At 45.7% G+C, this 21,463-nt stretch overlaps 1 protein-coding gene across 4 annotated transcripts in view; it reads left to right on the plus strand.

Moving 5' to 3' along the window:
- The window catches only part of SVEP1 (sushi, von Willebrand factor type A, EGF and pentraxin domain containing 1), a 459,579-nt gene that overhangs the window by 414,282 nt on the left and 23,834 nt on the right, over positions 1–21,463 (plus strand). For 3 of the 4 annotated variants that reach the window (XM_040417268.1, XM_040417270.1, XM_040417273.1), the window contains one exon: positions 19,244–19,339. The exons of the other annotated variant lie outside the window; for it this stretch is intronic. In XM_040417268.1, the coding sequence (XP_040273202.1) occupies positions 19,244–19,339 (96 nt within the window). The remainder of the gene's footprint in view (positions 1–19,243; positions 19,340–21,463) is intronic. 4 annotated transcript variants of the gene reach the window in all.

A 21,463-nucleotide genomic window follows, 5' to 3' on the forward strand; every position in this document is an offset into this window, starting at 1 on the left:
ACGTCTGAATGAAGCCTTACAGGGGCATGATCAATGACTGTGGTGATCACCCCATATAGACTCCCTGATCACCCCCCTGTCATTGATCACCCCCCCTGTCATTGATCACCCCCCCTGTCATTGATCACCACCCCTGTCATTGATCACCCCCCTGTCATTGATCCCCCCCCCCTCTGTAAGGCTCCATTCAGACATTTTTTTGGCCCAAGTTAGCGGAATTTTTATTTTTTTTTCTTACAAAGTCTCATATTCCACTAACTTGTGTCAAAAAATAAAATCTCACATGAACTCACCATACCCCTCACGGAATCCAAATGCGTAAAATTTTTTAGACATTTATATTCCAGACTTCTTCTCACGCTTTAGGGCCCCTAGAATGCCAGGGCAGTATAAATACCCCACATGTGACCCCATTTCGGAAAGAAGACACCCCCAGGTATTCCGTGAGGGGCATATTGAGTCCATGAAAGATTGAAATTTTTGTCCCAAGTTAGCGGAAAGGGAGACTTTGTGAGAAAAAAATTAAAAATATCAATTTCCGCTAACTTGTGCCAAAAAAAAAAAATTTCTATGAACTCGCCATGCCCCTCATTGAATACCTTGGGGTGTCTTATTTCCAAAATGGGGTCACATGTGGGGTATTTATACTGCCCTGGCATTCTAGGGGCCCAAAAGCGTGAGAAGAAGTCTGGAATCCAAATGTCTAAAAATGCCCTCATAAAAGGAATTTGGGCACCTTTGCGCATCTAGGCTGCAAAAAAGTGTCACACATCTGGTATCGCCGTACTCAGGAGAGGTTGGGGAATGTGTTTTGGGGTGTCATTTTACATATACCCATGCTGGGTGAGAGAAATATCTTGGTCAAATGCCAACTTTGTATAAAAAAAATGGGAAAAGTTGTCTTTTGCCAAGATATTTCTCTCACCCAGCATGGGTATATGTAAAATGATACCACAAAACACATTCCCCACCTTCTCCTGAGTACGGAGATACCAGATGTGTGACACTTTTTTGCAGCCTAGGTGGGCAAAGGGGCCCATATTACAAAGAGCACCTTTCGGATTTCACAGGTCATTTTTTACAGAATTTGATTTCAAACTCCTTACCACACATTTGGGCCCCTAGAATGCCAGGGCAGTATAACTACCCTACAAGTGACCCCATTTTGGAAAGAAGAGACCCCAAGGTATTTCGTGATGGGCATAGTGAGTTCATAGAAGTTTTTATTTTTTGTCACAAGTTAGTGGAATATGAGACTTTGTAAGAAAAAAAAAAAAAAAAAAAATCATCATTTTTCGCTAACTTGTGACAAAAAATAAAAAGTTCTATGAACTCACTATGCCCATCAGCGAATACCTTAGGGTGTGTACTTTCCGAAATGGGGTCATTTGTGGGGTGTTTGTACTGTCTGGGCATTGTAGAACCTCAGGAAACATGACAGGTGCTCAGAAAGTCAGAGCTGCTTCAAAAAGCGGAAATTCACATTTTTGTACCATAGTTTGTAAACGCTATAACTTTTACCCAAACCATTTTTTTTTTACCCAAACATTTTTTTTTATCAAAGACATGTAGAACTATAAATTTAGAGCAAAATTTATATATGGATGTCGTTTTGTTTGCAAAATTTTACAACTGAAAGTGAAAAATGTCATTTTTTTGCAAAAAAATCGTTAAATTTCGATTGATACCAAAAAAAGTAAAAATGTCAGCAGCAATGAAATACCACCAAATGAAAGCTCTATTAGTGAGAAGAAAAGGAGGTAAAATTCATTTGGGTGGTAAGTTGCATGACCGAGCAATAAACGGTGAAAGTAGTGTAGGTCAGAAGTGTAAAAAGTGGCCTGGTCTTTCAGGGTGTTTAAGCACTGGGGGCTGAGGTGGTTAAACAGCCATTTTTCATGGACTGAAACTAGTTTAAGGCCTCGTCCACATTTCCGTTTTTCACATGTGACGTGTGAAATGTCAGAATTTTCTACGGACAGCACACGTACTCATTGACTTAAATGTGTCTGTTCACATTCCAGTATTTTTTTACTGACTCAGTAAAAAGTCGTTCAGAACAGAAATATAAATAGACAACAGATCCTTAATTTTGAGCATCAGTTATTAGAGATGAGCGAATGGAAGTTGATGAAGTGGAATTCGATTTCACTGAATCCGAATTTCCTCACGCTTCGTGGTAACGAATCACATTTTGTCCTAAAATGGCTGCTGCACGTGTTAGGATATGGAGCAAGGAACTCTGGTTACAAGGGATCACCCACACTGCCATGCATGCAGCTAATCAGCAGCCAGCCAGCTCTGTGATGTCACAACCCTATAAATAGCCTCAGCCATCTTGGATTCTGCCATTTACCAGTGTGCTTAGTGCAGGGAGAGACATCAGCAGGCACTAGGCACAGTGCTAGGAAAGACTTTATTGTGCTGAAAAAAACAATTTACAAGTTCAGGGAAAGATTAGTCAAGGTGTAGGGAAAGGATAGGGAGGCATCATCTACACTATAAAAGGAGAACAGGGTGCAATAGGAGCAATTCTATTACCCCTTGCTGCACTTATTGGGGATCCAAATTGCTTTTAGGTTGTTTGCACTATATGATACATCACTAATTCCAGCAAACCTTGCTTGTGATTGGGGTGCAAGTTCTGCGATACAGCCATTTACGGGGTGTATTAATAGGAAAGAAACATACATCCTATTAGCCTTTCTGCGTTGATTTTTACATCCACCCTCCATATGTTGGGCCATATTTCTTATTTTGGGGTGTATAAATAGGAAAAAGAATATGTCTTAATTGCCGTTCTGTGGTGAATTGTGCTAAAAAAAAGATTTTTTGGGGGGGGGGGGGAGTTTATAAAAAAAAAAAAATATATATATATATATATACACACTCACCTAAAGAATTATTAGGAACACCATACTAATACGGTGTTGGACCCCCTTTTGCCTTCAGAACTGCCTTAATTCTACGTGGCATTGATTCAACAAGGTGCTGATAGCATTCTTTAGAAATGTTGGCCCATATTGATAGGATAGCATCTTGCAGTTGATGGAGATTTGAGGGATGCACATCCAGGGCACGAAACTCCCGTTCCACCACATCCCAAAGATGCTCTATTGGGTTGAGATCTGGTGACTGTGGGGGCCATTTTAGTACAGTGAACTCATTGTCATGTTCAAGAAACCAATTTGAAATGATTCGAGCTTTGTGACATGGTGCATTATCCTGCTGGAAGTAGCCATCAGAGGATGGGTACATGGTGGTCATGAAGGGATGGACATGGTCAGAAACAATGCTCAGGTAGCCCGTGGCATTTAAACGATGCCCAATTGGCACTAAGGGGCCTAAAGTGTGCCCAGAAAACATCCCCCACACCATTACACCACCACCACCAGCCTGCACAGTGGTAACAAGGCATGATGGATAAATGTTCTCATTCTGTTTACGTCAAATTCGGACTCTACCATTTGAATGTCTCAACAGAAATCGAGACTCATCAGACCAGGCAACATTTTTCCAGTCTTCAACAGTCCAATTTTGGTGAGCTCGTGCAAATTGTAGCCTCTTTTTCCTATTTGTAGTGGAGATGAGTGGTACCCGGTGGGGTCTTCTGCTGTTGTAGCCCATCCGCCTCAAGGTTGTGCGTGTTGTGGCTTCACAAATGCTTTGCTGCATACCTCGGTTGTAACGAGTGGTTATTTCAGTCAACGTTGGTCTTCTATCAGCTTGAATCAGTCGGCCCATTCTCCTCTGACCTCTAGCATCCACAAGGCATTTTCGCCTACAGGACTGCCGCATACTGGATGTTTTTCCCTTTTCACAGCATTCTTTTTTAAACCCTAGAAATGGTTGTGCGTGAAAATCCCAGTAACTGAGCAGATTGTGTAATACTCAGACCGGCCCGTTTGGCACCAACAACCATGCCACGCTCAAAATTGCTTAAATCACCTTTCTTTCCCATTCTGACATTCAGTTTGGAGTTCAGGAGATTGTCTTGACCAGGACCACACCCCTAAATGCATTGAAGCAACTGCCATGTGATTGGTTGACTAGATAATTGCATTAATGAGAAGAACAGGTGTTCCTAATAATTCTTTAGGTGAGTGTATATATATATATATATATATATATATATATGTATATATAGTCATGACTGTAAATGGCACCTCAGAAATTGTTCAAGAAAATGAAGTATTTCTCACAGAAAAGTATTGCAGTAACACATGTTTTGCTATACACATGTTTGTTCCCTTTGTGTGTATTGGAACAAAACCAAAAAAGAGAGGAAAAAATGCAAATTGGACATAATGTCACACCAAACTCCAAAAATGGGCTGGACAAAATGATTGCCACCCTTTCACAATTGTGGATAAATAAGATTGTTTCAAGCATGTGATGCTCCTTTAAACTCACCCGGGGCAAGTAACAGGTGTGGGCAATATAAAATTCACACATGAAAGCAGATAAAAAGGAGAGAAGTTCACTTAGTCTTTGCATTGTGTGTCTGTGTGCCTCACACTAGGCATGGACAACAGAAAGAGGAGAAGAGAACAATCTGAAGGTTACAAGTCCATCTCCAGAGATCTAGATTTGCCTTTGTCCACAGTGCCAAAATTATCAAGAAGTTTGCAACCCATGGCACTGTAGCTAATCTCCCTGGGCGTGGACGGAAGAGAAAAATTGATGAAAGCTGTCAACGCAGGATAGACCAGATTGTGGATAAGCAGCCCTAAACAAGTTCCAAAGATATTTAAGCTGTCCTGCAGGCTCAGGGAGCTTCAGTATCAGCGCAAACTATCTGTCGACATAAATGAAATGAAACGCTATGGTAGGAGACACAGAGACATAAAAAAAGCAAGACTACATTTTGCAAAAAAAAAAACTTGAGTAAGCCAAAATCCTTCTGGGAAGACGTCTTGTGGACAGATTAGACCAAAATAGAGCTTTTTGGTAAAGCACATCATTCTACTGTTTACCAAAAATGGAATGAGGCCTACAAAGAAAAGAACACAGTACCTACAGTGAAATATGGTGGAGGTTCATTGATATTTTGGGGTTGTTTTGCTGCCTCTGGCACTGGGTGCCTTGAATGTGTGCAAGGCATCATGAAATCTGAGGATTACCAACGGATTTTGGGTCACACTAGAGCCCAGTGTCTGAAAGCTGGGTTTGCAGGACAATGACCCCAAACATACGTCAAAAAGCACCTAGAAATGGATGGCAACAAAGCCCTGGACAGTTCTGAAGTGGCCAGCATTGAACACCTGTGGAGAGATCTTAAAATTGCTGTTGGGAAAAGGCGCCCTTCCCCAGCGATGGACTGGCCATCGGGAGTACCGGGAGAATCCCGGTGGGCCGATCGAATTATAGGCCGGCCAGGGCCGCCACCAGGGGGGTAAAGCCGATACCCCAGTAAGAGGCCCGGACCCCGGGGGGGCCCGGCCGGTCCCGAGCCATTTTAATTTTTTTGCTGTTAGTGTGTTAACTTTAAAATCAGCGCTCATCTCTTTACTATCTTACACTGACTCAGCTCCAGTAACAGCAGGCAGTGTGGAGGCGGCGCTCACTCACTGACGTCACACGCCTGCTCCTCCCACTAGGCGGCGCAGGCGCGTGACGTCAGTGAGTGAGCGCTGCCGCCCGCACTTGTTACTGGAGGCTGGAGGGAGCTGAATGTAAGGTAGTAAAGAGATGAGCGCTGTGTTAAAATTAAAGTTACTGTCTGCAGCCTGCAGGATACCGATTTATTAATGTATACTACTGTGAGTGGCGGGGAGGGGGATCTATGGATGACGGCACTGTTATAGGGAGGGGGATCCGTGGATGGCACTGTTATGGGGGGGGGGTCTGTCATGTGGATGACACTTATGGGGGGGGGGTCTGTGGATGACACTTATGGGGGGGATCTGTGGATGGCACCATTATGGAGGGGGATCTGTGGATGACACTGTTATGGAGGGGGATCTGTGGATGACACTTATGGAGGGGGATCTGTGGATGACACTGTTATGGAGGGGGATCTGTGGATGGCACCGTTATGGAAGGGGATCTGTGGATGGCACCGTTATGGAGGGGGATCTGTGGATGGCACCGTTATGGGGAATCTGTGGATGATACATACCGTATATAACATCTTATGCTATATGTGTCATCCACAGATCCACCCCATGACAATGTCATCCACAGATCCCCCTCCATAACAGTGTTCTGTGGATGACACTATTATGGGGGGGATATGTGGATGACACTATTATGGGGGGGGGATCTGTGGATGACACTGTTATGGGGGGGATCTGTGGATGACACTGTTATGGGGGGATCTGTGGATGACACTGTTATGGGGGATCTGTGGATGACACTGTTATGGAGGGGATCTGTGGATGACACTGTTATGGGGGGATCTGTGGATGACACTATTATGGGGGGATCTGTGGATGACTGTTATGGGGGGATCTGTGGATGACACTATTATGGGGGGATCTGTGGATGACTGTTATGGGGGGGATCTGTGGATGGCACTGTTATGGAGGGTATCTGTGAATGGCACTGTTATGGAGGGGTATCTGTGGATGACACATAGCATAAGATGCTATATACGGTATGTGTCATCCACAGATCCCCCTCTATAACAGTGCCATCCACAGATCCCCCTCTATAACAGTGCCATCCACAGATCCTCTCCATAACAGTGCCATCCACAGATCCTCTCCATAACAGTGCCATCCACAGATCCCCTCCATAACAGTGCCATCCACAGATCCCCTCCATAACAGTGCCATCCACAGATCCCCTCCATAACAGTGCCATCCACAGATCCCCTCCATAAAAGTGCCATTCACAGATCCCCTCCATAACAGCGCCATTTACAGATCCCCTCCATAACAGCGCCATTCACATGTTTTTTTTTTAGTGTGTTTGGGAAAAATAAAGTGGGCCGGTCTGGCTGAAGTCCAGGGCCACTTTATTGTCCCAGTCCATCCCTGCCCTTCCCATAAGAGAGACCTGGAGCAGTTTGCTAAGGAAGAGTGGTCCAAAATTCCGGGTGATAGGTGTCAGAAGCTTATTGATGGTTATAGGAAGCGACAGATTTCAGTTATTTTTTCCAAAGTGTGTGCAACCAAATATTAAGTTATGGGTGGCAATAATTTTGTCCAGCCCATTTTTGGAGTTTGGTGTGACATTATGTCCAATTAGCTTTTTTCCTCCCTTTTTTGTTTTTGTTCCAATACACACAAAGGGAATAAACATGTGTATAGCAAAACATGTGTTACTACAATACTTTTCTGTGAGACATACTTCATTTTCATGAAAAATTTGAGGGGTGCCAACATTTACAGCCATGACTATATATATGTCTTAGTTGCCATTTAGCGGTATAGTAACATTGTACTACAGCCTTTTTTTGGGGGGTATAATTTTAATTTAATTCTTTTATCATTTTATCATACAGTATGTCAGACAGACAGTTGACAGGCCCTTCAAAGGGAAAGGGTAGTGGCCAAAATGTTTCTGTCGCAGGCATCAGAAGAAGGGGTGGTGGCAGCAGGAGTCGCAGCAAGAGACCTGAGCTCCTGGTGTCATCTAGCAGTCGTGTCTTGACTAGCAACCCAGCGGTGCTTGAATTGTTGACTCGGTCTTTGAGTTCGTCGCAAGTGACATCAGACACCCCCAGCCAAGAGTTGGTGGGTTCCTCTGACACGACGCTTAGTTAGCATGGCCCGGGAGCAGGCCCTATGCCCTCACCTGTCCTGAACCTTCCTCTGTAATTTTCAGCTCCCTCAGCATGAGAAGTATTATATGCTGTAGGCTCGGCTCCAATTTTTTAGCGAGGACAAACTACTAGAGAATTGTCAGCAGCTACTGCCCAGCCAAGATCTGGAGGAGACATCTGCAGCTTCCTCCGGTAGGCGGGCAAGAAGTGATGAGGAGAGTCACGTGGGAGCAGGTGTTGGTGGGAAAATGCCATACTCTAGGGTGTGGCAATTTTTTGGTAGGCTGCCGGAGGAGGTGAACATGGCCATTTGCCGGATTTGTGGGCAGAAGGTGAAGCGTGGCCAGGGTGCCATGTTGGCCTGGGAGAACCGTGGCTCCTATGTGGTGGTTCAGCCTGCTGCAGCAACTGCTGCATCACCCAGTGGCACTCACCCAATTTCATGCAATCAAGATTCCACCACCTCAGCCAAAAGAAATGTGTCTGTCCTTCCCATCATCTGCTGGTCCTGATGCTCCTGCTCCTCATCAGTCATTCCGTCAGCAAAGGATCAACGAAGAGATTGCCAAGAGACAACAGTATGTGTGCACTCATCCGGCGGCGCATAAGCTGAATGTGCTCCTGGCCAAGTTGCTGGTGCTGCGGTCCCTCCCTTTCCAAGTGGTGGACTCTGCAGCTTTCAGAGAACTGATGGCTTGTGCCGAGCACAGGTGGAGAGTCCAAAGCTGTAATTTCTTTGCCAAAAAGGCAGTACCAGCCCTGGGCACATATGTATAACGGAAGGTGGGCCAGTCCTTGAGCCTGTCAGTGTCTGCCAAAGTGACGGCAGTGCCAACGTGTGGAGCTGTAACTACAGTCAAGGACAATATATGTCCTTTATGGCCCACTGGGTAAATGTGGTTCCTGCCCAGCTACACTAGAAACTTGGCCAGGTGACACCGCTTCCGCCTCCCCATTCTCACACCGTTGATCCTCTGCCTCCTAATCCTCCACTGTGTCCTCAGCCTCCACTGCACCTACTTTGCCTGGGCAAACAGAGTCACACAGGGGAGGAACTGATCTGCGTCCTTCATCAAAAAATCAAATCCTTGCTTTCTCCTCGACAACTCAAAATCGGAACCATGGTGACTGAAGACGGGAAGATCATGGTGTTGGCGCTGCATCAAGAAGGGCTGAGTGTTCAATCTGGTTGTCAAGCGGTTCCTGAAGACTTCTGCCCATCTGCAAGAGATCCTGAAAATGGCCAGGAAGCTTTGCATGCACTTCAGCCACTTGTACACCACAAAGCAAAAGCTTTTTGAGCTGCAGTGACAGAAAGGCGTTCCCTAACATAGTCTGATATGCCACGTTTACACCCATTGGAATTACACCCTCCATATGTTGGGCCATAAGCGATTTCTTGATGATACAGGCGGACATAGGTACTCCTGTATCATCAAGAACTCCTGTATCATCAACTCCTGTCTCCTGTGTAACTTCGATGTTAGCTAGTGGCAGATCATTGGTGACACCTGCTGTTTGCTCAGACCCTTTGAGGAGGCCACTTTATTTGTCAGTCGCCAGGACTAAGGGATGAACAATGTCATTCCACTGATTCATGTCCTGGATCAGATGCTGCTAAATCTGTCAGGTCAGGGAACAGGAGATGTGGCGACTACATCTTACGGCCACATGAGCCCTGTGGGGGCTGAACAGGAGGAGGAGGACTTTCGAGCTCAAGCAATGCGTAGAGAAATGGGTGGTTTATCTACACAGGTGAAAGGAGAGGAGGAGCAGGAGCAGCCAGAGGAGCTACAGGGCGATGAGGAAGACGAGGCAGAGGACCCAGGCACACCATGTCAGTATGCAGTGGAGATGGAGGCAGGGAGTCCCCCCCGAGTCACTTGCACAAATGGCCCAATGCATGCTCACTTGCTTGGGTAGTGACAGCTGAATTGTCACTATTCGGCAGAGGGAAGACTTCTGGCTCTCCACCATGTTAGATCCTTGCTACCGGTCCAAAATGGGGTCCATTTTCACACCTGCTGAGAGGGAGAACAAACTGAAATACTATCGAGACATCCTATGTAGTCAGTTGGCCACTGCCTATGTGCGTCATCTCCCATCCTCACACAGGTCTGACCGGGGGGCCCTCTGCGCTCACGTTCCACTGTCATGGTTGCTGAGGAGGGGGGGGGGGGCAGAAGCAATACCAGCTCCATCAGCAGCAACTTGATCCTAGAGTCGCTGATGAGCATTTTTCTTCACCCACCTACTGAAGAAACTACTCACCACCAGCAGCAGCAGCTAGACAGAGCAGAACATGAACCAGCAGGTTGTGGCATACTTGGAGTGCACCCTGATACCCGTCATTGAAGATCTCCTGGACTACTGGGCAGCCAAACTCGATTTATTATTGCACGTGGCCAAGTTTTATCTGGACAAGCTTTCCTGCCCTGCCAGCAGTGTGGCATCCGAGTGGGTGTTTAGTGCGGCGGGGGCCATAGTTACCCCAAGGAGAACTCGCCTGTTCACCCAAAATGTAGAGAAACTGACCTTTGTGAAAAGGAATCAGGCATGGATCAGCCAGGATTTTCAAACACCAATGACTGATCTATCAGACTAGATCATACATGGTGCCACACCAACACTTTGACAAAAGAGACCTGTTTTTTTCTGGCTACCTGCTTCAGCTACTATTCTGATGCTGCCACCCGCCTGATTCCACACCTGCTGCCAGGTGCTCCTACAGTCATCCACTATCTTCAGGAGGTACTGGTATTGCCCCTACCTCCACACTCTGTCACTGGGCCACTCTGTGGTCTCCTCTTGCTGCTGCCACCTCACTCTGTGGTCTCCTCATGCTGCTGCCACCTCAACACTATGTCTCTGGCCCACTCTGTGGTCTCCTCATGCTGTTGCCACCTCACCACTATGTCATTGGGCCCCTCTGTGGTCTCCTTGTGCTGCTGCCACCTCACCACTATGTCACTGGGCCACTGTGTGGTCTCCTCATGCCAGTGCCACTTCACCACTCTGTGGTCTCTTCATGCTGCTGCAACCTCACAACTATGTCACTGGGCAACTCTGTGGTCTCCTCATGCTGCTGCCACATCACCACTCTGTGGTCTCCTCATGCTGCTGCCACCTCAACACTATGTCTTTGGGCCACCCTGTGGTCTCTTCATGCTGCTGCCACTTCACCACTCTGTGGTCTCCTCATGCTGCTGCCACCTCACCGCTATGTCACTGGGCCACACTGTGGTCTCCTCATGTTGCTGCCACTTCACCACTCTGTGGTCTCCTCATGCTGCTGCCACTTGACCATTCTGTGGTCTCCTCATTCTGCTGCCACCGTACCACTCTATGGTTTCCTCATGCTGCTGCCACATCACCACTCTGTGGTCTCCTCATGCTGCTGCCACCTCACCACTATGTCACTGGGTCACTCTGTGGTCTACTCATGCTTTTGCCACTTCACCACTCTGTGGTCTCCTCATGCTGCTGCCACATAACCACTATGTCACTGATCCACTCTGTGGACTTCTCATGCTGCTGCCACCTCACCACTATGTCATTGGGCCACTCTGTGGACTTCTCATGCTTTTCTTACTCTCCCTAGTTCATGACTGGGCCACTATTTTGCCTTTTTGGCCTGGTTGACATCATCATTTTTTTGACCCTTCTTCTGATCTGTCAGAAGGAAGGAAAAATGAGACGCACAATGGATCCTGTCTATGTAGCAGCTGCAAGGCCTGTATGGTCCCATCAGAATTGGGTTATGATTTGGTAGCCAAAAGCAGGAGTGGGTACAAAACACAGAGGACATGCAAATATTCTATTCAAGTGTCATCTCTGTTTTGGATCCACTCCTGGTTTTTTGGCTTTAGCAATACTGATAGATTACTGACAAAATGCTGACCGAGTGAAGGCAGATGCTCAATAGACAGGATCCTTTTTTTAGGGGTTAATGTTCTGACAGATTAGAGGAAGGGCAAAATAATCAGTGACGTCAACACAAACTTACTGCTGACACCCTCTCCACTCTGTCGGGGGGCTCTACTTGTATAAGCATTTAATAGAACAGGGTCTGTAGACATCTATGTGGAATCAGCTGATGATGGTGTAAAAGGAGTGCACTTCTTCTTGACACTAACATCGACCTGTAAGGCTGAGTTCACACTTAAGTTATTTGGTCAGTTTTGGCCCAGTGGCTGCCCAAATAAGTGAAGTATGCAGTGATTCTAAGAGTGACGCCTGTCATCTGCATGCCATTGCCATACTGACTCACAGTATTGTTTCACTACCACAGCAGACTCCCTATGCGTGTTACTGCAAGGCACAGTGTTCTACCCCACTATGCAGGCTCTCTGCAGACAGGAAATAGCAGTTTTTTAACACAATTCGCCACAAATAAATTCGGATCAAATCAAATCTTTTCGGAAAATTCGGCGAACCGACTGAATCAAATTTCTGAGAAATTCGCTCATCTCTAGTTATGAGTTTGCATCAGTTTGTGTCACTTCAGTTTGTGTCATTTTTGACTGGAGAAAAAGTACTTTTTGCAGCACTTTTTCTCCCATACAAAATAAGGGCGGGTTCACATCTGTGTTGTGAACTCCGGCACTCTGTTCCAGTCACTGGGGCACATTTACTAAGACCATTTTTTTACGCCGATCTTAGTTTTCTCCTCTGCACTGCCACTAGATACGTCTAATTTATGACCAGGCATGCGCCTAGTCATAAATTTGGTGCATCTGTGGCAGTCCGTGAGCCTGAAGTAAAAACTACACCAGCCTCTGGCGCAAATGTATGTAAATTTGCCTGGGCTGGAGTCCCAGCCCCGGCATGGCCCCCAACACTGTCACACCCAACTGGTGCACAAGGCGCAAAACTGGCCCTACATCAAAATTGTGTCGTACCGCCTGACAAAAAAGAGGACTTGTGTCAGTTTTTTATATTTAAAAGCGTCACAAGTCCATTAGTAAATGAGCCCCACTGTATATAGCATATATGCCGGCTTTCAGTCGGACAAAAAATACAACACGCAGCACTTTTTGTGTGTCCGAAAGTCGTCATATATGCCAGAAAGTGAACGGATCACATTATAGTGAATGGGGATCCGACGGTGCACGGTAGTAACCAGCTATGCTGGATACAGTGAACTTCGGCAGTCTGATCCTCCACTGGGACAGACTGCTGGAGTTTACAGAGCAGATGTGAACGCAGCCTTACTTATCTCTGACAGAACTGACAAAAACAGATGCAAACTGATCATAGCTGATATTCAAAATAACGGATCCTTTTTTTTTCGGTTCTTCTGATGGATCAGAAGGACAGAAAGCTAAATGGTGACATGAAACCTGCCTTAGGGTATATTCACATGGAGGATTTTCCATATGTGTATGTTCACATGGTGGATTCTTTGCAGAAAAACCGCATGTAATGAGTTGTTTTCGGGGGTAAACCGCCTTAGCCCATGTAGCTCACTTTTGAAATCTGCTTTGTGGTAAAAAAGTTAACATGTTAATTTTTGGTGTGATTTTTGCGTAGAAACTATGGCTGGTAGTCACGTGCAAATTAGCCCAATTAAAGATTTCTGGCATGTACAAATTTGAATCCATATCTACTACGGATTCCATGAAGGATTCTTCAAATGGAAGCTCTGGAAACACTGCTGTACATGTTGTGTCCGAGGGTGCATGTTGCACACTCACACAGATTACCGCTAACTTCCATGCTTTACCTATATTTAACATTAAACTTTCACACATACTGTACAGTTTTGTAGCATATTTTTATATTGCTGCTGTTATTCAGAAAACATGTTGATAATCCATCCCTGGCAGGCTGTAACAGGGATACTTCACTAGGCCCTCGGCTGCCCTGACAGCCATGTTACACCCCGCAGTTGTAAGGACAGATTACAAGGAGCCCCCTGCCTCTAACCACTTAGATGCGGCAGTTGCTATTCACAGTGGCATCTAAGGGCTTAAATGGTCAGGATCGTACTTAGCTTCAATCCTGACCATTGCAGGCAGGTGTTAACTGTGTAACACAGGCAGCACTGGCCGTGTATGGATTGGGCTCATCCCTGGAGCATGCTACATACACTCCCATGTAATGTACATGTGTGTCATTATTTGGGGGTGGTTAAAAAGCATAAGAGTTACATCTTTTGCTCAATCCACAGTCCTTAACCTACCAGGCAGACCAAGAAACTACCGTGTAAGGGTACTTTCACACTAGCGTTATTCTTTTCCGGCATAGAGTTCCTTCCTAGGGGCTCTATACCGGAAAAGAACTGATCAGTTTTATCCTAATGCATTCTGAATTGAGAGCGATCCGTTCAGGATGCATCAGGATGTCTTCAGTTCAGTGTTTTTGCCTTTTCAGGACGGAGATAATACCGCAGCATACCGCAGCATGCAGCGGTTTTATCTCAGGCCAAAATTCCGGAACACTTGCCGGAATGCCGGATCTGGCATTTTTTCCCATTGAAATGCATTAATGCCTGAGTGTTCTGGCAAAACGGATACGGCATTGCGGTCTGCGCATGCTCAGACCACAACAAATGTGAATTTTTTTTATGCCGGATCCGTTTTTCCGGATGACACCGGAGAGACGGATCTGTCCTTTCAATGCATTTGTCAGGCGGATCAGGATCCTGATCAGTCTGACAAATGCCATCAGTTTGCATATGTTTTGACGGATACGGTAGGCAGTTCCGGCGACGGAACTGCCTGCCGGATTCCTTTGCCGCAAGTGTGAAAGTACCCTAAGCTGTTTGTCAAGCAGATATTTTTTTATTTTTTATTTTTTATCATTAACAGTACGTCTCACGCCTCTTGTCTTCCCAAGTTGTTAAAGGGTTTCTGTCATCAGAAAAATGGTTATGTAGCTGACTGACATTAGCGATGTGCTAATGTCAGCAGTACATAACTGTATCTCCCTGCCTGCGCCGTTCGCGCTAAATAATGACTTTTCTAATATGCGAATGAGCCTCTAGGTGCTAGTGGGGCGTTGCTGTAGCACCTAGAGGCTCCGTCCTCTTACCGTTTGGCACGCCCATGTACAGTTGATTGACGTCCGAGTTCTCCTCAGTGTCCCGTAAATCCCACGCCTGCGCCGTCCCGTTTAGTATTCGGCGCAGGCGCAGTGAGTGAAGGACGCACTCCTGCTGCCAGCTTCCTCACTGCGCCTGCAGTGAAGGAAGCTGGCAGTAGGAGCTCGTCCTTCACTCACTGCTCTGAATACTAAATGGTACGGCACAGGCGCGGGATTTACGGGACACTGAGGAGAACTCGGACGTCAATCAACTGTACATGGGCGTGCCAAAGGGTGAGAAGACGGAGCCTCTAGGTGCTCCACTAGCACCTAGAGGCTCATTAGCATATTATAAAAGTCATTATTTAGCGCGAACGGCGGCAGGCAGTGAGATATAATTCATACAGTTATGTACTGCTGACATTAGCACCTCGCTAATGTCAACCAGCTACATAACCATTTTTCTCAGAACAGAAACCCTTTAAAGAAAGCACTGACACTTTGCACTTAGTATTGCAAATTTTGTGAAAAACATTATGGAGGGAATTTATCAAAGACCAGCGTTTTACACTCTGTGATCAGCCAGTGTAGATTTCAGTCTTATATTATGCCAGAAACTGGTGTAAAACAAAATAAATGTTCCAAGCCTGTTGGCGGGAGGGCAGCCTAAACTGGTATAGAGAATACAGTGCACACGCTCGGGAGTCCTCATATTCATAAGCTTCCAGCTATCCCCACCCCCTGCTGCCGATGCAAACTGGAGAGGGGTTCTGTCACGTAGGGAGGGAAGAGTGCAGCCCTGATCTCCACCCGCACCTCTGTCCCTACCTACTTGCAAGGCCCGTCCTAACTGACGGCGTACAACTTGGCGGTGGTCCCTAGCTTAGATATGTGCAGGGGCCTAAAGAGTGCTAAAGTAATATGTAACAGAGTCAGGGAAGCAAAGGTCAAAGCCAGGAGGTCACGCAGGTACACAAGGGAAAAACACAATAGCAAGGTCAAAACAAACCGAAGTCAGAAGCCGAGAGATCACGTCAATTCCAAGGAGATAACAAGGTCTAGGTCAGAAACAAAGCCGAGGTCCAAACAAAATAGCAAGGTAATTAGGAACGCTGGTGAAGGTAGAAAGACAAACCAAAGGCAACCTGTGGCCAGCAGACTGCCTGTTTGAATAGCCCAGACTGGTGAGTCACATGATGTGGCCAGCGACATGTGACTCGCATAACACAGCCCAACATAGCTGAGCGCTGATCATCCTTATCGGCGCTCAGCTCTCCTGCTGCTTGTTGTCTAAGGGACGGAGGACGCCGGCCATGCCTAGGAGGCATGCGCGGCTGGATCCTCGCCGCCCCCGCTGGTCCCCATGGAGGATCCCTTACACTGGCCAATCATAGCACTGAAAGCTGGATTAGCTGGCATCTCCAGTTCTTACAAGCTCCATTCTGTCACAGAGCTTGTCAGAGAAGGAGATTGCTGCTGTAAAGCCTGTAAAGAGGCCCTGTGTGAAAGAAAATTGTGAAAAATTTATGATTGAACCCCCTGATCTGCCCCCCCCCCATCCCACTTGTCACTCACCCACCGATCACCCACTGGGATCTGTGATTTCTGATCAGGATCACAGGCCCGATCCTCCATCTCCTGACACTGAATTCATTGCCTGACACCATTTCCCAAAGTCTGACACCACAGTCTGAAGCCAAATTCTGACACCGCAGTCTGACGATACACTGGCGAGCTATGCTGGGCAGCTGCCAGAGACAGTTGTAATTGCCTCCCTGTCACTGTGGCTGGTGCTGCGGTGACAGCTTGAAGCTAGGGCGTAACTGTACGCCCAAATGCACTAAATTACATGCGATTCAGACGTATAGTTATGCCCAAATGAGTGAAGGGGTTAATAAAAACTAGGCCAAACTGCAGAAGCTGTATGTAAAAAATGAAGTACACCTTTAGTGCCTCCCCGGGAGTTAAGAGGGTAAGTAGGAGCCAGGTCCTGCTAATCAAACGCCCTTGACTAACTGAGCATCCACAAGTGTGAACATCTCTATAAAAACAGAAGTTTTGTCAGTTTGCTGGTCTGGAGCAATCAGGAGTGTGTTAACACAATAGCAAGAAGGAAAGACATTAAGAATGATCTTAGAAAAGCAATATTTGCAGCCCATATGTCTGGGAAGGGTCATATAAGGCAATTTCCAAATAATATGATGTAAGAAAACCAGAAGTTAAAAACGCCAGTTAGTTCCAGCTCTGGAAGGTTTCAGTAATGTCACTTCTGGTCTCACTGCTCAAGAGGGAAACAGAAGATGACAGGGAATCTGTTGCATGTGAAATTACACTCACAGGCCACTGATCTACAGGGATGAGAGTGTACGGGCCGTTTTTTTGGGTTCCGTATACGGTCCGTTTACATTCATTTCAATGGTTCCGCAAAAAAAACTGAATGTACTCCGTATGCATTCCGTTTGCGTATTTCCGTTCCGTTGAAAGATAGAACGTCCTATTATTGCCCGCAAATCACGTTCCGTGGCTCCATTCAAGTCAATGGGTCCGCAAAAAAACGAACACATACGGAAATGCATCCGTATGTCTTCCGTATACGTTTCGTTTTTGCGGAACCATCTATTGAAAATGTTATGCCCAGACCAATTTCTTCTATGTAATTACTGTATACTGTATATGCCATACGGAAAAACAGAACGGAAAAACGGAAACACAACGGAACTCAAAAATGGAACAACGGATCCGTGAAAAACGGACCGCAAAAAACTATAAAAGCCATACGTTCGTGTGAACTAGGCTTAAGCCCCCAGGACTTTGAGAGAGTAGAAGATTGCCAGAGAAGCCCCATTCTAGTAAGTACATAAAGGATGTAAGGGGAATACTGCACTGATACATCCACCTGCCACAGCAATTTTTTCTCAAAAAAGCTGCAAAAAAAAAATCCAAGTTTTTCAAACAAACGTATGAAATCACTCTAAAAATGGTACACAGATAAAAAAAATGTATATTTAATACCATATACTAATATATTGAGATGGCCAAGAAATCACACAGTACCTGTTAAAACAGTAAGTACTAAAAACTGCTACCTTTTGCAGGGCAGGGTGGAAAATACCCCAGTCTTCAAGGAATTTAAAGTCTAAAAAGCCACATAAACCTGAAAATTCAGGTGTCATGCTGATACATTTGATAGTGTCCTCATCTTGACTAAAACTGGCAGGTATTTTGCATCTCATTAATGGGAATTATTATTTTGTGGCTTTCCGCCTTTGCTTACATTTTCAGATTTGATGTGCAGTTAGGCTTTCAGTAGTTCTGCATCTCAGACTAAATTCTTGATTTTCTCACTTGGTGTTGCAGGGTTATATCTTATAAATGTGTCGAGCGTTCATGTATAATAGTAACATCAATATTATGCTGCCAGCTGAATTCATAAAGTGGCTTATACCTCAAAGAATTTGAATGTACAATATATTTGAATATTCAGATATTCATATAACGTTCCATAATACGATTTAGATGTCATCATTTACTAGTGTGGGATACTGACAGTCCCAGTGACAAATATTACTTAGCTTAGGCAAGTTTCTCATTTGCTTTAGACATTTCCAGCAGGCTGTTGCGGCAGGGCCCAGCCTGACGACGATGTCTGCATCCGACACTGCCAGATTCTACCTGACACCCGCCGGCCCTATTCACTGTAAGGGGGACAAGCGGAGATCTGTCCGCAACCTGGCAAACATGGTGAGAATCGGCTGGATGACAACCGTTGCATGTAGAGGTTTTTGGGCGGGTGATTCTCTTCATATTTGCCGCGTTGCAGCCGGATCTCCTACGGTCCCCATTATAGTGAATGGGGCCGGGCGGCGATGCGGTAGCTTTCAGCAAAGCTGGAATGCAGAGATATCCGGCAGGCTGTTTCCACGTAGAACAGCCTACCGGATCTCAAAGCGCTAGCCTTACTGTTAGAAAATTTTATCCTTACAAAACCTTTCTCCGTATTTGCTTTACTTCTCAATATTGTTGTATACCTGTGAGAGCTTATTGACACGTCTATGTACAGTACATGACAAGACATTCAGTGTTTTGTCTGTGAAAATGTCCCTGAAGGGTCAATGTTTGGTTCATATATTCATTTTCTGCACTGCTTTGCTGAAAAGGGAATCCACTTTTTGTCCTTGGTTTTCATGAACCCACAGACTTCTATGGGTGTATCTGGTCTGCAATACAGACCAAAGTAGTGTACGTCTCCATTGTTTTTCCACCAATGTGCGAATAAACATATTAAAGTCAATACGGTAAATACATGTACTAACCGTGGAGAAGACAGACAGAAGTCTCACAAGAGAAGAAGACTCATATGCCTGTGAATAAGCCCTTAGCTGGGGGAGTTTTCTAGATATTACTGCATTTTGGTGAATCATAGTACTTTGAAGGTAGACACAGATTTTTTTTATATTTGTATCTGTGTATGTAACAGAGTACTTATTTTTGTTGTTCCCCTTAAAGCTGTATGCAGATTTCCATGTCAGAATGGTGGTGTATGTGAAAGGCCAAATGCATGTTCCTGTCCTGAAGGTTGGATGGGAAGGCTTTGTGAAGAACGTAAGTATTACCGGCACATAGATATTATTATTGGCGTGTATACAGAAACCTATAAAGTCAAAGCATATCCTACTTTCATTTAACCTTTTGCTGCCCAGTTATGAAAATATAAGTCATGGGTGGCTGTTAGTTGTCTTACCATGACATACCTTTCTGTGATGATAATCTCAAGGTTGCTTTCAATGCTCCCAGGAGATCAGCAGCAAAAGTAGGCATTATATTGGTGTATGGATGTGTTTAACTTGGATACAATAAAGCTGATGTCTTCATGAATTTCATTGTAGCTTCTGGACTCTTCCCCTTCCTGACATGGTTATTTTCAGTTTTTTCCATTGTTGTTTTTCACTCCCCTCCTTCTCAGAGTCATAACTTTTTTTTATTTTTCAGTTCACATAGCCATGTAAGCGCTTATTTGTAGGACAAGTTGTACTTTCTAATGGCCCCATTTAATATTGCATATGATGTAGTGGGAAGCTGGAAGAAAATTTTAAATGCGGTGGAATTGGGAAAAAAACACAATTCTTCCACATTTTTATAGATTTTGGGGGTCATTTATAAAACTGGTGTAAAGTAGAACTGGCGTACTTACCCATAGCAACCAATCAGATTCAACTTTTCATTTTTCAGAGCTCATTTCGAAAATGAAAGGTGGAATATGATTGGTTCCTATGGGCAACTAAGCCTGTTCTATTTTACACCAGTTTGATAAATCTCCCTATTTGTGTTTAAAACATTCACTATACTGGGCTATAGCTACCCGTTGATCCAGGGAGTTATTCTGATTGCCTGATTGGAGTCAGGAAGGAATTTTTTTTATTCCCCTAAGGCCTCCTGCACACGAACGTATTTTTTTGCGGTCCGCAAAAACGGGTCCCGTTTTTCCGTGATCTGTGACCGTTTTTTCGTCCGTGGGTCTTCCTTGATTTTTGGAGGATCCACGGACATGAAAAAAAAGTCGTTTTGGTGTCCGCCTGGCCGTGCGGAGCCAAACGGATCCGTCCTGAATTACAATGCAAGTCAATAGGGACGGATCCGTTTGACGTTGACACAATATGGTGCCATTTCAAACGGATCCGTCCCCATTGACTTTCAATGTAAAGTCTGGAGTCCCTTTTATACCATCGGATCGGAGTTTTCTCCAATCCGATGGTATATTTTAACTTGAAGCGTCCCTATCACCATGGGAACGCCTCTATGTTAGAATATACTGTCGGATATGAGTTAGATCGTGAAACAGTATATTCTAACACAGAGGCGTTCCCATGGTGATGGGGACGCTTCTAGTTAGAATATACTACAAACTGTGTACATGACTGCCCCCAGCATCCGATCTCTTACAGGGGGCTGTGATCAGCACAATTAACCCTTCAGGTGCCGCACCTGAAGGGGTTAATTGTGCTATCATATCCCCCTGTAAGAGATCAGGGCTGCCAGGCAGCAGGGGGCAGACCCCCCCCTCCCCCCTCCCCAGTTTGAATATCATTGGTGGCCAGTGCGGCCCCCCCCCTTCCTCCCTCTATTGTAATAATTCCTTGGTGGCACAGTGTGCGCCCCCCCGCCCCCCCCCCTTCCTCCCTCTATTGTAATAAATCGTTGGTGGCACAGTGTGCGCCCCCCCCCTTCCTCCCTCTATTGTAATAAATCGTTGGTGGCACAGTGTGCGCCCCCCCTTCCTCCCTCTATTGTAATAATTCGTTGGTGGCACAGTGTGCGCCCCCCCCCTTCCTCCCTCTATTGTAATCGTTGGTGGCACAGTGTGCGCCCCCCATTGGCCCCCCTCCCTCTATAGCATTAACAACATTGGTGGCCAGTGTGCAGCCTCCCATCTACCCCCCCCCCCCGATCATTGGTGGCAGCGGGTTACTAGCAATAGTACAATAGTAAAAGATTCATACTTACCTGGGAGCTGCGATGTCTGCTTCCGGCCGGGAGCTCCTCCTACTGGTAAGTGACAGTTCATTTAGCAATGACACTTACCAGTAGGTGGAGCTCCCGGCCGGACACGAACATCGCAGCAGCCGGTAAGTATGAATCTTCTACTATTGTACTATTGCTAAGTAACCATGGCAACCAGGACTGTAGTAGCGTCCTGGTTGCCATGGTTACCGATCGGAGCCCCAGCGA

Source organism: Bufo bufo, chromosome 2 (assembly GCF_905171765.1).
Source record: "Bufo bufo chromosome 2, aBufBuf1.1, whole genome shotgun sequence".
NCBI classification, from domain to species: Eukaryota; Metazoa; Chordata; class Amphibia; order Anura; family Bufonidae; genus Bufo; species Bufo bufo.